Genomic DNA, 18384 nt, shown 5'->3' with positions numbered 1-18384 from the left:
TTTTCGGAAAGGAGAAAATAAGGGATTCATCCCAGGCATTGCATTGAGTTTCAGAAGCATTCCTAAACACTGGGACCTCTTGTTTGAATGGCTTCAGAACCCAGTTTGATTGAAGCCAAAGGCTTGCCAACACTCTTTCTTAGTGCAGAGATGGGTCATTGGAGAGTTCTAAACATTGGTGACTGACAAAAGCTGAATTTTCTTGCAGAAGCATATAACAGCAACATTTTTAAAAATAATGTTATATGATGTATAATAATAATGTTAATTTTATGTCATATAGTTAGGGATGTGTTTGGGGCTTAGTTGTTTACATCAGGTGGAAGGTAGAGGAAGAAAATGCTGGTTAATGAAAATTAATTCAGGGTGCACTGTGACCAAGATCACCTGGAAGATGTACAGAGCATGCTTAGTAGAGTGAGGATTGGTTTATGTTCAGAAACTATGATTTTGTCATGGTCAAATATGAGGAAGAAGAAGATGGCCAAGAAAAGAACGTGACGGTATGTTAGTGAGGAGAACTGATTGGGTGACAGGAAACTGAGAATGAATTTAGGTTGGTGATTAGAAGATTTCATGGCTGTTAGAGATGTTTGGAATGCTCTCCTGAACTATGTTGGAAAAAAGCTTAATAAGTTTATGGAAGCTTCACTTAAGACTGTTGCATTTTCATTTTATCATATTTGATATGGCTTTCAGAATTCAAAAGGATTTTTCTTCTTAGTCACTGTCATATAAGCCTTGGGGGGAAATTAAACAGATTAGCATAATGAACATCACATCTGAATACATTAAATCCCATTTATCAAAGATTTTTGTCTCATATGAAAATCTGACAGAAAGTTTCATATTTCTAAAGTGGCAGACCATGTAAAAATTACTGCACTGTTTCACAAGATTAAGTGCTCTGGAATGGTCTTTCTACTGTTTGAATTTGATTTTCATTCTTAAAGTTAGGGATAAGATTTTGCCTAAAGTTTTGATTTTTCTTTGACGAAATTAATAGGGCTGCATTTTGTCTGAGAGTCAAATTTGCATCAGAAAAAATGAGCATGCCATATTTCCCCTCTGCTTTCAATTTACAGAGTAAGTTTAGTGTTTTAGAAACCTGTGCACATGAATTTTAATTACATAGATTCTCTTGTAGAGCTTTTGCACAGCCTTAGGCAAAATAGAGGATTCATCTGGAGCCTTTAGCTTATGAACCAGTCACCTACGTAGCTAATATTGTTAGCACTACTGGAGTTATTTTTGGAATTTATATTGGACCTTAGCTTTATGCAGACATTATATTAGATGGAACTTTGGTTTCATTGGGGCAAACTTCTCAGCTTCTCGTGCCTGATATTTGTACAGGGATATACATTAATAAGCCTGAACCTCATACTTGATCACAGCTTTGGAGTGAACAGAGGCATGGACTGCTCTTTAGGCAAACATGAAGCCCGATTAGGAGAACATTAGGCAGGGGTGAGATTGGTGGAATCCCACTTCCCTGTTCTTGCTCCTAACATAGACTTTTAATATGAAATCTGGATATTACCTTTATTAGAGCACCAAAAATAGGCTAGTGTTCATGTCCTGTACGACTCTTAATCAGGCTGGGTATTGCAGAATAGGGACAAGGATTGGGTTAGAAACAGAAACATCCAAAAATTATCCTGGCAGGATGTTGAGACTTCTTCAAGATTTGTAGGTAAAGTAATTTACCCAGTGGAAAGAGCAATGGACTAAGACTCAGGACACCTGGGTTTGAATCCCCACTTGATCATGAAACTCACTGGTGGTGGTGGGTCAAACCACTTCTTAAATATCTCACTTACATTGAAAACCATATTAGGATACCTGTTAACTCAGTTCTAGCTTGACAGCACACAGAACAAATAACAGCTAAAATATAGTCCAAAGATGGAAAGTACAACTGTGTAGTGAAGACTAAGATTCAAAACCACAAGTGCTTTTGGTATTTTAATGGTTTGATAGAGATATTACCTACCAGGACCACAAAGCTTTTTTTGTTTTCGGTGTAAAATATAACATCTATGCTGGGATCTTTTCTTCAGCTTCTTTTAATTTTGTCCGTTGCTGGAAATGCAGAAGCCTCCTTGGCAGTACTTGACAATGCACTGGAAACAGATGGTTAAGTCAAATGCTGCACTTGTGGAAGTCTGCTCATGCAGTAGTCTTTCTCCCTCTTTCCCTTTCTTTGCATCATTTTGGCACTAGAAAATCTGCTCCAGAGATTTTCCCACAAAGCAGTTTTCAGGTGCCTGTTTTGCTGTTGGAAATAGTTCTGTTAGTTGAATGACACTATTGAATTCAACCTGTTCGTGTGAATTAAGCTGTCCCACCTCGTGTTTGAAACCCCAACAAATATTTGGTCCCAAGGCTTTCTTCTTTTGACATATTAAAAATGAAAGCATGCTCAAATTTACTTACGTTTTCAAAGATGAGTTCATGAATTAGAATGTTTTTGAATTAAATGTGTCAGTTTAATTGCTGAATATGTGTTCTGTTCAATTGCCAAATATAGGTTAAAGTTAACATAAATCTCTGTGTCACTTTAGTGTGCTGTTTTATTATAGGTCTCAGATTATCTTGAAGTTATTAAAGAGCCAATGGACCTATCTACCATAATAAGTAAAATTGATAAACAAAACTATTTAACTGCAAAGGATTTCCTAATAGATGTAGATCTTATCTGCAGCAATGCATTGGAATACAATCCTGACAAAGATCCTGGAGGTAAGAAAATGTTACATCATACTGTGCATAAAATGGGAAAGCCCATGTATCTGTTATAAAGTTGTAACCCAAATATATCCATATGATGCAGCCTATAAATGTTAATTGCTTGAAATTCTGCTTTATGCTTCTTCTTCAGTGCTAGGTGCAGATGCAGCAAAGCCTTCTCCAAGCAGAGGCTAGGAGTCAAAGAACCGAATTGCCGCTTAGGGTTTTTTTCTTAAAGTTAGTGAATTTCCTTCAGGTATACCGCAGCCCTTAGATCCCAAATGCATTTACTAACAGCAGTCTTGTTTTCTTTGGGACCTACTTCAACATAATCATTTACAGGATTGCAACCTTAAATTAAGTTACTATAAATGGGTTGGATCGTTGAGTTTCCTTACAAGTACAACTATCCTGAATAGTATTACCTGTTGGTAAAATTAGAGGATATCCAGTCATTGATCAATTAATTGTGGGCTGCATACTCACAGTGGAGTTCACTTCAGTCTAATGGGGGAGATGAACAGGGACCAGATCTTACGTTACTCAGCCAGATGGTTTGCCTGTTTTCTATCACTACCTTCTCCTACCCTCCCAGTCGCTAGCAATCTGCACTTCCTCTTGTGTAAAGAACAGCGAGCTAATGTTTGTATCGTAATACAATCAGATGTCTCTTAGTAATAAATGTTTCTTCACTCAGTTTTACTTTGTGGAACAAGACTAGAGTGTTCTATATAATTATAATATATCCTGTTTTATTCATTTAATGAAAATATATTTAAGACTACATTCTGTTGCTACAATTGTTTTATGGCTATTGTTGTTTTGATAGAAGGTACAGGTATTTTAAAAAAGAAGAGTCCCCTCCCCCAACAATTGCCTTCAGGTTATGGAAGACTGAAAAACACTTATTCTACCAGGCTCTGGCTTGCTTTCTGCTTGTGTAGCTATTACCTATTTTACAGGTGTTAATCATATAGTTTTAATTAGGAGTGATGGTCATCTTATTTTTAGATAGTTGTCTCATTGCCTTGGGAACTCCTGTGACAAAAATGATTCATGCATTTTAAAATAAAATGTATTTGATTGTTAAAATGAGGCTTGTTTTGTAGATAAAATAATTAGGCACAGAGCCTGTACTTTGAAGGATACTGCACATGCTATCATTGCTGCTGAACTGGATCCAGAGTTCAATAAAATGTGTGAAGAAATAAAAGAAGCAAGAAAAAAGAGAGGTATTCCTATACTTTTTTTTTAAAAAAAAATTCAACACAGTTCTTCTTGGAAGGCAAACCTGTATCATTGGATGGAGTGTTTCCAGCTAGTTGATGCAAGGAAGATCAATTCAGTTGCTGGATTTGTAAATATGCATTATTTAGATTGTAAGAATAGCTCCTTTAAGCCCAGTTCTATGTTTGTGGGAAATTGCAGATGTTCTTTTAAATCTTTGCTGTTGAGCTATACACTTTTCTGGAAGATTGGTGTTAGAGCGTTCACTGGCACTGCCTAAAAAAAGACATAAGCACACAGAGGCTGTGAACTATCGGCCCCGCCTCCTCCCAAAACATTCCTTCTTGATGGATACAGAGCATAGAAAGCTGGGCATGCAGAGGCAAATTTTTAAAATTAACTTCATTAGATAGAATGTCATATGCTTTGTTCACAGCACTTTGTTGCTAGAGAATGAATAGTATTGTGTAGCATCTTATATATTAGTTTTAGATTACATGAGTTGGACTCCAAGTTATTAAAACTGCAGAAAATAATCATTCTTACTAGAAAATGTTTAACAAATAAAAAGAAGAGGTTTTTATCGTTTTTTCCACAAAGAAGCTGAACAGTGGCTATTTGTTCTTCACTATTAAGTTTTCTTCATTTACATTTTAATTCATGGCTTCTTCCATTTCTTCTTTCCATTCTGGAAAGAATCTGGTTATAGACATATAACAGCGTTGCATATACTGTAAGCTCCACATATGTAATCAGTGGTACTGTGAGCCAAAAGCTTCTTAGTTTCTTCAAAAGAGTTTTTGCAAAAACAGCTAGAGTGATTTCCCTGTAGTAAACAACCTCGGTTATTATTGTCTTAGATCACAGAGTTTCAGAATATAATGCTGTCAGATCCAGAAATCCACCAGTTGCTGGACAATGATTTCATTGCACACTTCTTTTCCATGCTGCCTCTGAAACCACTGTCCATGGATTTGGGAGACCCTGAAAAATGGACTGGGCAGAGGTGAGGAAGCCTGACAGAAATTCATTGTTTATGCAGAAGCAAATGTAAAGCATTTGTCATATTTTCACATTGGGTCAGATTTTAAAAGACCCACCAGCTGAAGTGGCTAATCAAATGACTAATTTCTTGCCTTTCTCACTCTGTCCTCTCCCCGATGGGCCCCAGACACTGCCCCTGAGAGCGTTAGGAAGCTATTCCATAATTAAAGACTTCCTCCTCCTGTTTAGCAGCCCCCAACAGCTTCCTGATCATGAAAGTGATTAGATAGGAGCCTTGAGACCTTCAGAGGGGGAATCAGAAATGCTTAACTGCCAAAAAAGAGGCCACCCAATAATGACATCATCAGCCTTAGGCAGCATAACTAGTGCAACAGGATTTTAGCTGCTGGTGGTCTAGCTACCTGTTATGCACAAGCCATGTTTAATGAGAGAATACCTCACAAAGGAGCTTTTCCTGGATAAAGACTCATTGGCATACATTAACTTAATGTGATATGCAGGTCTACTCTATTGGTAGTTACATAATTATATGAAGAGTTTTCTCTCAGTTCTGTTTCTATCATTCAGATTTGGATTGTTATCTGCATGATGGGAATAACACCACTCTCCTATAGGATTATAGTGGTGCCCCGCATAGCGACGATAATCCGTTCTGAAAAAATCATCACTATGTGGGGCAAAAAAGCCCATAGGAACAAATTAAAACACGTTTAATGCGTTCCTATGGGCAAAAACCTCACAGTTCTGTGGAAATCCTCCATGCGGCCACCATTTTCGTTGCCTGTTAAGTGAGGAAAGGGTGCAAAAACACAGTGGGCGGCCATTTTCTTCACCCAGCGGCCATTTTGAAACCACCGATCAGCTGTTCTTAAAACATCGTTATGCAATAATTGGTAAGTGAAACGCTTACCGATCATCGCAAAGCGATGTTTTGTCATCTAAAACATCACAATGCGATAGCAAAAAACAAATTGCTGTGCGGATTCGTCATTAAACGAATCGCTCGTTATGCGGGCCACCACTGTACTGTAAGATGATGAAACATACTTATACAATATATATGCTTATATTGTGTCACATAATGGCTGAAATCCCAAACTACAACTGGAGTTGATCCATATTTGCATAGATATTGACTCACCAAATCTCCACTGATTGAATGAGCCTTCTCTAATTGCAAGTTTCTCCTAGGTTTCAGCTACAGTATATGTGAAACACTTCGAACACTAGAGCCCTGTGTAATACAGCTAATAGTATTTTCTTCTGAACATTTAAAAACTGTCAGCAGATGTTATAATCCAAGAGTATATGTCTCATGCATTCCTTTGTTGGGGAAAAAGTATATATTCTTGATGTAAATCATGATTTTTAGAGTACATCTAAATACATTTGATTATTGTAGGATTTAACATCGTGTTTGAGAATGTTTTTTTAAAAAAAGCTAGTTAACATTGCCAATATTATTTTAAAGATGTACTTATCTTCTGTGTACAGGATTATTAGTAACATCAGAGCAAATAAATCTTCATGGTTCCACTGTGCAGAAGACAGAAAGCAGAGTTGAAGAGGTATTCCAGAGCCAACAAAAAAGAGCAATGACACTTTGGCACAACTCTGCAAGTAAATGTGCATGTAGGTATTTCACATAATTTTGTTTGGAGAATAAATGCAGCAGTAACCAAGATTAACATATATCTGATGCACATCCATTGAAGTTGGCAATAATACCATTATTATAGTTTTCTTATAGAATGAAGCAATTTCACTATCACCTGTACTAATTAGCATTTAAAAAGCACTCTATTTCTTGAGATTCTAAAATATGGTGTTTATTAACTTTACCAGATGACTAAACTTTCAAAAACTGGTGAGCTTTTTAGTCCTGTAGGACACGTCATCAGGCCGGCATTGCAATGTTTAGGCCTGATGTTGAGGTCACAGTGAGAAACAGAACTGCCCCAAAATTGTCCAGGCCAGATGTTCAGCTTTTTATGCTTTTTAATTTAAAGTCTAGGCCCAAGATGGAGACTGTGAACTGCTGGAACAAGCTTGAAGTATCATATTCTTCTTCATGGTCTCTGTGAATGCACATTATAGGGTTTAATCTGTGCTTGCGCAGAGGTTTCTGGAATATTCTAGAGCTTTATGACACATTCGCCAGGTGATTGACTCAGTTCCTGTTTGCGTCGTTGAGGTTTCTTCTCTTGACGAGCTCTCCATTCGCCTTTATCTTCTACATTTAAAGAATAAACAGAGGGACATATGACCATTTCGAGTTACGCTCTGGCCGCAAAATTTTGCCCAACTTGCGGCTGCAGCTTCAAGTTACAATCAAAAAAAGGCAGGAAAAATAGGGTGGGAAATTCAAATTGCTAACTGTTAGTAAGCGAAGAGGCTGCTGCTTTGTAGCTCTTTCGCCCCAACAGTTAGAGTGAGTGCCATTGGAGGAGCCTTCAGGCTGCCTGGTAAGGTAAGGTGCTGATTTCTGCTTTTTAAACACTGTTCTGGGTGGGTTTTGCAGCGTGGTTTTGGGCTGGGGGGTTATGATTCTGGGTCTTGGGGGGTTTGGTTTTTGGAGGTTTCCCCCCAATTTCCGATGGGTCTTGGGGAGTTTGTTTTTTGGTATTCCCCCCCATTTCCGATGGGTCTTGGGGGTTTGTTTGCTTTTTGATTCTCCCCCCCCCCATTTCCAATGTGACTTGCATGCTTGGCTTGCTTTCTGCTTTGCTTTCCCCCCATTTCTGATGTGTCTTGCATGCTTGGCTTGCTTTTCTTTTCCCCCCTTCAGCTAAAATAGATTTAGCGCATTTCCGATCGGTCTTGCAGCGTTGTTGTGTGTTTTTTTGGTGATTTTTTTCTTTGGCTGGAACGGATTAAATTGCATTTCAATTAATTTCAATGGGAAATGGTGCTTTGACTTATGACCATTTCGAGTTTCAACCATCTTTCGGAATGGATTAAGTTCGTAAGTTGAGGCACCACTGTATATCCCTCCTCAACCGCCCCCTTCCTTTTCCTTCTCCTCCCCCCCTCTTTTTCACCATATTATGACCCCTACAGAGCCATTCAAACGGTGCACATCATGCCCTAACAAGATCTCTCTCTCGGATGGACATGATTCTTGCCTTTTCTGCTTGGGAGACTACACAACCTTCCTAAGTTCGATCTACTTCACCTGATATCCCCATGACTTCTCTGACACCAAAATTAAAACCTAAGTCTAAATCGCTCTCAAAGTCAAAGTCAGCTGCATTGAAGTCTACACTGGTACCGAAGCTTCCCTCAACATCAGAGCACTCTAAACCCCAAAAATCAAAGAAGTCTGCTACCAAGGTCCAGCCTCCTAGGCAGGCACCCTCTACACATACAACTGATAAATCCACGCATTCCATCCGGCTTCACGATCAACAGACTATTTGCCTTGACTATTTCCGTGGATGACGATGACTATTTACCTCCACCATCAGGCCAAGCAACTTCACCTCTCTTAGCCCAATCTCCTTCATGGGCTAACACCTCGGCTGAGGTAACTTATTACCAAGATTGGACCACTCGAGCCCTTCCGGTTGCTCTGTCTCCATGTATCAGTCAGATTCAGTGTCTGTTTTAGCTGATCTGCAACCTCCATGCAAATGATCCCGAAAGACACACCATATACCGGAGACTGGACCTTCCAATGCCAACCTTCCACAGTCTCTGATGCTAATGGGGTTGCTGGCATCACCTGATTCGTTGACTCAATACCGCAATCCTAAACGAGTCACCCTGTACGAGCCGCCAACATACTATGAGCTCCCTCCAAAGTGATACCGACATTGCTCATACTGTTACTGGTGATACTGATGTCTATATTGAATCAAAGTGCCCTTGGTACACATACTACTACCATTCTGATTCCTCAGACTCACAATCCCCTCCTTGGTACCATCCACAAACACAGGAGTATGACCGGCCCTCATCTGTGGATGATCCCACACTCCCTCCTGTGGTACCGAAGCCACAAAAGTCTTCCCGTAAAAGAAGCATACCTCTGAATATCCCAGTGCAGCCACCTGTGGTACTGAAACGCTCTCGACCATTGGCTGCGACTTTGGTACCAACTGCTGAACCTGCCACACTTTCGCATGTTCATGCCTCCTCTCTTCAGCTGACTACAATTTATACTGGTCTTTCACCCGCGCCTATAGATGTGAATCAGACCCGTCAACTGAAACACTCTAAACCTCATCATGGTACCACTCACTCTATACCATCTAAACAGGATAGCAGTAAAACAAGAGGCTACCCATGTGATACTCCACATCACATGGTCTTGGGACACATGATGTTGTCCATGTAGTCTTGGTCTCTCCATGCTGACCTCCCTCTCTAACATCATCCAATTCTGACACTTCAGACTCCCTACCACCACAGGAGTCCCCTCCTAACTTATCAACACCCGACTCTGACGTGGCCGATACCAACTCTCCATCCCCATCAGAAGATTTTTCCTCCTACTCTCAGCTGGTGTTTTGCGTAGCTAAGGCTATGGACCTCGACATACAACAACCGGTCCAGTCCGAATCAGACAAGGACATTAATGAAAACCAAACTCCTCCACAACAAGGACATTAATGAAGACCAAGCTCCTCCACTTTGTATGGGATTCATCCTTTCTCTTCTAAAATTGATAAAACAACCATGGTCCAAACCATGGTCCATACCACAAGCCTCCAGAACAGTGGAAAATTTATACAAAACAAATGGAGATAGTACAGCATTCCTCGCTAAACATTCACCCCCAAATTTGGTGATAGTAGATGCCATTCAAAACAGAGCACAAAACCGGTCTAATGCAACATCTAACAACAAGGAAGGCAGGAAGCTCGATATTATTGGCTGCAGGGTCTACTCCCTCGCTTCTTTCACTCTCCGTGCGGCAAATTATTGGCAGCCATGGGGGCTTACCATTGATTCTTATGGAATAAAGCCCTTCTATCACTTCAATCAGTACTTGATGAATACAAATCCTGTGGCCTTGCTTTTCATCAAGAGGCTATGGCTCTAGCATGCCAAGAGCGTATCACTGCACGGCTTGTTATTGAGGCTGCATCGAAACACATGACTACAGCTGTTGCCTTCCAAAGACATACTTTGCTTCGTTTAGCCCATATTTCCGATGGTTCCCACATGTGTTCTGAAACACTCTGTAATATAGACTCCACTCTCCCCCTCCTCGAGAATCTGGGCCTAAAAGTCAACAAAGACAGATCTACACTGTTTCCTTCACAGAAAGTGAAGTTCTAGACTTATGAAAGGCAAGGGCTTTTCTTCCCCAAGAATGTGCAAAGAAAATTTGCGTAATCCTCCAGCATTTTTACCCTCATGCAATAGTCACTGCACACTAGACACAGCGACTTCTCAGCCTCATTGCATCAACCACATCAGTCATACAACATGCTTGCCTAAAAATGCTCTCTCTGCAGGCGTAGTACCTGTCCCTCTTCAACCCCATGTCCGACCCACCTATGAAACAACTAAGAGTTACTCCCAAACTCGCAACCCATCTACTATGGTGCAACACAGCAGTAAATCTTTTCATGGGAAGACCCTTTGCACCCCTTCAACTCTCTGTACAGGTTACCACAGATGCAAGTACCACAGGTTAGGGAGCTCATTGCAATGGCATTCATATTCACCCCCTATGGAATCACTCCAAAAAATGCCTTCATATCAACAACCTAGAGCTCCTAGCCATTTTCAAAGCTTTCCACAGTTTCGAACCACTCGTTACGGGTGCAACCGTACAAGTAAGTACAGACAATACCACTGCACTTTTTTATCTGGACAAGCAGGGTAGCACCCACTCTTCCCATGCTATACCTCACCGTTCAGCTCCGGGAATAGTGTTTCAAATGCCATATTTTCTCAGTAGCAGTTCATATCTCCACTCAACACAACCAACTGGCAGATTCACTCAGCAGATTCTGCACCCAGATGCACATATGGGTCCTCAACGCCATCTTCCTCCAGCTTTCCAACCTGTGGGGAAAGCCACACATCAACATTTTTGCCACAGCTCAAAACACAAAATGTGCTCTTTACTGTTTCAGAGTAGGAATTGGTCCAGGTTTCCTCATGATACAGTAGATGCCACACCTAATATACCTTTTCCCTCCTATTCCTCTCCTCAGGACCATCGTCAGACTCCATCAGGAGCACTCAAACACGATTCTCATTGCCCCATGGTGGCCCAGACAACCCTGGTTCACCATGCTCTGCTCAATCTCCAGGGACTGCATCTGCCTTCCCCCCATGCCTCACCTGCTCACTCAGCACCATGGCCAGACCTTTCACCCCAATCTTCCCACTCTCCACCTCACAGCATGGAGAATTCACCCTCTGTAGCTACTATTATAGCTAATGCTAGAAAGCCCACTACCGTGCAGCTTTATACCTACAAATGGACCGCCTTTCAGAAGTTTGCAGCTGAGCACAAACTCCCAACTATTCCAACAACTCTCCAGGCACTTCGTCAATTCCTCTCTCACCTTTTTAGTCAACATCTCTCTTTGTCTACTCTCAAGGTTTATATATCTGCCATTGTAGGCCATCAGCCAAAGGACTCTGATGCTCTCAGGCTCTTCCATCAACCGCTGAAGCAAGTCCTCAAGAGGGGTCTCTAACATGTGACCTTCCAGACCCTCTCTTCCACCATGATGGTCACTACATACTGTCCTCCGATGTCTCATACTTCCTCCCTTCGAACCCCTCACCATGATGTTGGAATGTCTTCTTTCCTTTAAAACCCTTTTCCTAGTTGCTATCACCTTGGCCCACAGAGCCTCGGAGCTTGCTGCTCGTCGAGTTGATTCCCCATTTCTTCAGTTTCACCCACTTTGTCTCCTTTCTCCCAATGTTAGTCTCTGAGTTTCACCTTAAACAACTTATAGTTTTACCTACCCTATTCCTGATATCTGCAGGGCTGCCACCTGGTCAACACCAGGTGCCGACCTTTGCTTCTCATTACCGTCTGGATGCCAGAGCAAAGTCTGATGCAGCCTTTGGATGAGCAGTTCTGTCATCTGTTCTTCCGTGACGTCCCTCTTCCAGATAGGTAAGCTTGTTAATCACCCTGTAGTGTGCATTCACAGAGACCACAAAGAAAAAAGAGAGGTTACTTATCTGTAACTCTGGTTCTTCGAGTGGTCATCTTGTGAATTCACACTTCCTGCCCGTCCTCCCCTCTGTCCATCACGTCTGTTTCTTTTGATACAGCGGCGGGCTGTTTGGGAACTGGGGCAATTGCCAGGACAGGCAGACCATGTGTACTAGGGGGGCAGTCCTGGCGAACGCGTGATAAAGCTCTAGAATTTTCCAGAAATCTCTGCGCAAGGACAGATTAAACCCTATACAGTGGGCCCTTTACTTACGAACTTAATCCGTTCTGGAAGGACGTTCGTACCTCGGAAAGTTCGTAAGTCGAAGTACCATTTCCCATTGAAATGCATGGGAAAAGAATTAATCCATTTCTGCATTTTAAAAAAATACAAAAAAATAAAAAATAAAAAGTGCAAGTCCCACATTGGGACTGCAAACACACACACACACACACACACACACACACACACACACACACACACACACACACACCACAGAAACATAACCCCCCCAGTCCAAACCCACCCTCCAAAACCCACACAGAAAAGTTTTTTTTTTTTAAAAAAGGACTTACCAGTCCAAAGCCTGCCAGTGCTCTGCTGCCTCCGCGTGGCCAGGGGTGAGCGGTGAAGCACCCAACCAGCTCTAGCCTCCTAGCGCTGGTTTAGCTTTGGTGGCTCTGAAGCCAAAAAGGCAGGGAGAAAGGGCTGGAAATTCAAATTTCCTGCCCTTCCTCCCTTCTTCCCTGCCTTCGAAGCTTTCAAAGGGCTTCCTCCGATGTCAGGGAAAGCCCTTTGAAACCTCTGAAGGCACCGACTGTGGCGGCGAGGACCCCCAGGGAGGTCTTCCATGGTAGCGTGCAAGCTCTGGGAGACCTCCGTGGGGGTCCCCGCCGCCACGATGGGCGGCTTCGTAGTTCCCAAAAGGCTTCCTCCGACATCGGAGGAAACCTTTTGAAACCTCCAAAGCCAAGAAGGCAGGGAGAAAGGGTGGGAAGTTCGAATTTCCTGCCCTTCCTCCCTGCCCTTTTGGCTTCGAAGGTTTCAAAGGGCTTCCTCCGATGTTGGAGCAAGCCTTTTGAAAGCTCCAAAGGCAGAGAGGAAGGGCAGGAAATTGAAACTTCCTGCCCTTTCTCCCTGCCTTTTGGGTTCGTAACCTGATCCACGTTCGCAAGTAGGGTGTACTGCTTGCGATGAGATCGGGTTTGTAACCCGAAATGTTCGCAGCTAGGGCCGTTTGTAAGTCGAGGGCCCACTGTAGTGTGAATTCACAGATGACCACTCGAAGAACCAGAGTTACAGGTAAGTAACCTCTCTTTTCACTTCAGGGCATGCAGGATTGAGTACCTTGCTTCTTCTCTATAGCCAGAGGTCTACCAGTTACTCAGTGTCTTCTCTGTAGCCTTATGTTGAAGTATATAGTTTCTGTTTGGATGGGTACATCTCTTTGAGATAAATGGGTATCAAACTATGCTTATTTTTACCTACTGTGTTACATACAATGTCTTTATATTTTTATTAAGTGTTTATCCACAAACCCAAACAGTTTATCCTCTTTTTATTTCCCTATAGTTTTTTATACTTTTATATGTAGACTTTTGCCCCCAATCCTTATTGTTACACCTTCCAATGTAATGCCATCAGTGTAACTTTCAGGGCCAAATGACCACCATTTCCTATAGACATTTCCTATCACACACCAGTAATGTGCCCTGGTGAGCAATAGAGGGGATTCTTGTGCTATCTTACCAACTTCCAGCAATTTGCTCCCTGCGTGTTGAGTTGAAGGTATTAACAAGTGGGATTTTGGCCATTGTGACACTAATCTGAAAAAGGAAGCCTACCTATTTTAAGCTCATTAATAGAATTCTAATTTCTCCTGAAGGCATTAATGAGCAGCATGTGTCAGGACTTTTTGGCCAATGTGATCTCTGTCTGAAGTGGAAGCTGCTTGGTCTCAAAGCCTGCTGCTGTGTCATTGCTGTTAGGCTATCTTGTTGTTCACTGGGATCCCATCCCTGCCGTCTTTCTCTTTCCTATCTTCCTTCTCTCAAACGATTGGCCTGCAAATGGTAGGGGACTCCTGTGGCTGACCTGGAGTTAAATTGTCTTGCTTGGATGTGTCTGCTAAAAACCAAGTATATCTGTAGCAAGTACACAAAAATGCTTTTCTGTTTTCACTTTTTAAAAACATGTAACCTTAATTATGCAATGCTTATACTCCTAAACAGCTCATTGCAACAAGTGTGGTGTGGTGTTCATGAGGCTGATCTTCTACGTATTCCTGGATGTGCAAATGTGGGCAAATCACACAGGGGCAGCGGGACAGAGTATTTGACTGTATCTGTGTAATACAAGGCTTTATACAAGAGACGTGGTGGCGCTGTGGGCTAAACCGCAGAAGCCTGTGCTGCAGGGTCAGAAGACCAGCAGTTGTAAGATCGAATCCACATGACGGAGTGAGCTCCCGTCACTTGTCCCAGCTCCCACCAACCTAGTGGTTCGAAAGCATGCAAATGCAAGTAGATCAATAGGGACCACCTTGGTGGGAAGGTAACAGTATTCTGTGTCTAAGTCGCACTGACCATGTGACCACGGACAAAACGCTGGCTCTATGGCTTGGAAATGGGGGTGAGCACTGCCGCCTAGAGTCGAACACAACTGGACAAAAATTGTCAAGGGGAACCTTTACCTTTTTATAACATTTCTGTAACAGTGAGTGTGAAGCAAAAGCTTTTGAACACTGTGTTGGTCACTTCATTTCCCATGTGTACTATAGGCCAATGGTTCCCAATTCTGGGTAACTCAGTATTCTTGGACTGCAACTCCCAGAAACCCTGAGCGGCACAAGGTTGAAAACCACTGCTGTAGGGAACCAGAGTGGTGCTCTAACTCAAATCAACTTGATACCAAGCTCTGTTGCTTGATACCAAGCTCTGTTGCTTGTTGGTGCACAACTTATGTTCAGGAGTAGAGATGGGTGTATTTGTATATGAATACCCCCGCGCAGGTGGACATAACGAGGGTCCAGCCCCCTGGGGCCGGACCATCCACTCACCTTCCACTGTTGCTGCGAGCTCTGTGCTCCTTTCGTATCGCTCTGGAGCTTGCGGTTTGCAAGCCACTCGTGGCAGGAGGACAAGTCTCGCTGCCAGGTTGAAGAGTGGCTCGCAGACCACAAGCTCTGGAGCGATAGGAAGGGAGTGCGGAGCCTGCGGCAAGAGCGGAAGATGAGTGGACGGTCCGGCCTCAGGGGGCTGGACCCTCGTTATATCCATCTGCGCGGGGGTATTCATGTATAAACACCCCATCTCTATTCAGGAGGTTAAAACTGTCATAAAGAAAGATAAAATCTAGATAGCCAAAGCTGAGTCCTAAGAGCAAAACTTCTTTAGTGGACCCCCACCCCCTTTTAAAAGAATTTAGAAGTCCATAGAATGTTTAGAGGGTTTTGTGTTAAATGCAGTGGGTCCCAGCCTTGGGTCCCCAGATGCACTTAGACTACAACTTCCAGAATCCTGGCCAGCACAGCTAGCGGTGAAGGTTTCTGGGAGTTTTATCCCACGAACATCTGGGGACCTAAGGCAACTGCTGTGCTAGAGCAAAGAAGGGCATTCTAACTGTGTTCTGGTATTATACTGTGACAGGGAAATCTGATAGAGATTTTTATGTGTGTTACTGGTTTGCCGTATGGATTATTTTCGTGTAAAATGAACCAAGATTGATGAAGATCATAGTAATGTAGTTGTGTTTGTTGGATATACATAATACAGTTGTTGCATGTTTTTCACAGATTAATGTAGCATGGTTTGTTTATGTTCTTGAGGTTATCTGATAGATGAAACCTTGTGGAATATTTTTGATTTTTTAAAATGCTATTTAGATACAGGAATCTAGATTGTTCCTTGTTATTACCAGCAGATGGTGTCAAAAGCACATTGTTTTGCATCCTGGAAACAGCACCTACAGTCAGTTGCTGCATCTGGGAAAGATGTCTTGAACTATTACTTGAACAAGCAGGACTGTATTAAATTGCTGAAGTATAATGGCCAGATATTGTTCTACTTCTGTTGCAATTTGAAAAATTGTAGTGTGAGGTACATCCCTAGTTCCCTCCTTAAGAAGGCTTGTTTCTCATCCAGAAAACAATGAATAACCAGTACTTGCAGGATGTTGCTAAGAAGTGTTTCCCTTAAACAGCCTTTCTCAGAGTGCATAGCTTTGCAAAGATTTGAAGCATTGTCATACTTTGCAGTCTGATAGGCAAAGCACTGAAATCCTGTTCCTTGATAACTAGACATCCTTATCAAGCTGCTCCTCCATTTCCCTTTAGCATTGCCAACTCTCCTTTATGCTTCTCTTCAGAGATATAAAAGCAAAAATTAGAAACATTCATTCAGCCACAACAAATCTCTGCTTTTTTTTGGTTAGAATCCTGTTTCTCAGTATGTCTCAAGAAATGTTGATTTTAATGAGGGGCCATGGTAATGACTTATTGGTGGAGTCTGTTTTGCATACAGTGACCAAAATCCTGTTGAGAAAAGTACGCTATTCTAAGAAAGATTATGATAAAGAATTCCTGCTATCATGCTGGGACTTGCATAGATCACATGCAATGACGCTGATTGTGCACAAGCTATGCAAGCCTCAGGATTGAAGTAACAACTCCTTAATTACCATTATCTCTGTTATATTGACATACTTTACAAAACAGGACTTTGGCCAAAATATGAATTTTGGGCCACTCCAGGTAAGGCTCTGAAAGTTCTCATATCTGAGAAAGTCCAGAGAGTTGTTGCTTAACAGTGTAGACCAAGTATAGTTAGAGTTTAGGTCAGCAGAGATCTAGTTGATTTGTTTACTGAAACCCCATGGTTTACCCGTTAGAGCCCTGGTTTGATTAAGTAAAAATTACTTTTAATTGAATTGTCTATCGACTTCCTTTGGAAATACGTATTTTAGGTGACTCATCTGAGCCAGAGTCCTTAGGCTCTCTAGCTTCTTTTGAATGTGAATTTATAAACTAGAAATTGATTTGGTTGTTTGATTCCTATGAATTACTTCTCTGAGATATGAAAGGCTTTTTAAGTTGTAAATTATTTTCTGCATATCGTCCCCTGATAAATTCTTCAAACACGACCACAGAAACAATCTACAGTTGCACAGCTTGAACAAGAGATGATAGAGAGCTAAAAATTGTTGTTCTATTTTGGCACATTTCCTTCTTATTCAGCAAGAAATTGTAAGAGGAAGCTCTTATCTTTCAACAGTTGACTTGTAAAGATACCAGCTCTGTGAAAAATAGTATCTATTTAGATATAGGGCAGTGTGCTTCATCTCTACATCCTGGGTATATTTAGATATATGGGTTGAAATATCTAAAGAGTGGCATTCTTCGATTGGGCTTTCCCTCTGCGCAGTGATGGGCGTTTGCAGAGGCTTGACTGAAAGCAATTTTAAAGTTCCCGCCTCTTCCTCCAGCCTTCGGCAAGCCTCGGAAGGGAAAAATGCTCCTTTTCCCAACCGTCTAGCAAGGCAGCACTGTACATCATTTACTTGTTAAGGTTTGGTTGTGGGATTTTGTTTTGTTTTGTTGCGAGAATTTATATTTGTTACATTTTGGGGAATTATCCTTGCATTTTAACTCTGCTTTGTGAATGTTCTTTTATCAAATTATTTTTTTAAAAATGCCCCCTATTTTTTAAAAAAGTTTGAAAGTCCATTCTAAACTGTGCAAAGCATAACTAGGAATAAAATATTCCTAACATTTCACTAACATTGAGTAGTAAGTCATAACTGGTGTAAGCCCATTGAATCAGTGCAATTTATGGAGGAACTGAATCAACAAATCCCCACTGATTCAGTGGGCCAGCTTTCGTTGCAACTTTCTACAGGGTTTCAGCCAGTACTTCATACAGGTAGCATCTGAGGACCCATGTTTGGCTCCATTCCTACCTGTTTTCTGTTAAACAGTTCTCAGAAGGCTTTTGGGAAAAACGCAGATTAACTGCTTTCTTCAGGTTGTTGCTGGTGATAGGGTTTCCTGTTTTGTTGTTTTTGCTTTTTTGTTATACTGGCTGACACTTGTGTTTCAAAAGTGCCTTTTTAATACGTATCTTTATTATCATATTTAGCTCCTTTGATGGTGTCTGTCAAAAAAACCAGTTTGTAATATTTCCGTATGTTTCAAATGCACACAAATGACTGTATTATCTTCCCCATTGCTTACTAAACATTTTGTCTTGAGTAGGTGTTTGTACCTCTAAGGGTTATTTTCTCT

At 41.6% G+C, this 18384-nt stretch overlaps 1 protein-coding gene across 2 annotated transcripts in view; it reads left to right on the top strand.

Annotated features, from left to right (window-relative positions):
• The window catches only part of ATAD2B (ATPase family AAA domain containing 2B), an 85407-nt gene that overhangs the window by 58643 nt on the left and 8380 nt on the right, over window positions 1-18384 (top strand). For both annotated transcript variants that reach the window (XM_073002255.2, XM_073002250.2), the window contains exons 22-24: window positions 2586-2745; window positions 3843-3965; window positions 6460-6597. In XM_073002255.2, coding sequence (XP_072858356.2) covers window positions 2586-2745; window positions 3843-3965; window positions 6460-6597 — 421 coding nt within the window. The remainder of the gene's footprint in view (window positions 1-2585; window positions 2746-3842; window positions 3966-6459; window positions 6598-18384) is intronic.

The sequence above is a fragment of the Pogona vitticeps genome, chromosome 1, assembly GCF_051106095.1.
Source record: "Pogona vitticeps strain Pit_001003342236 chromosome 1, PviZW2.1, whole genome shotgun sequence".
NCBI classification, from domain to species: Eukaryota; Metazoa; Chordata; class Lepidosauria; order Squamata; family Agamidae; genus Pogona; species Pogona vitticeps.
Note: the sequence above shows the minus strand (reverse complement) of the source record. Positions and strands in the feature narration are given on the sequence as shown.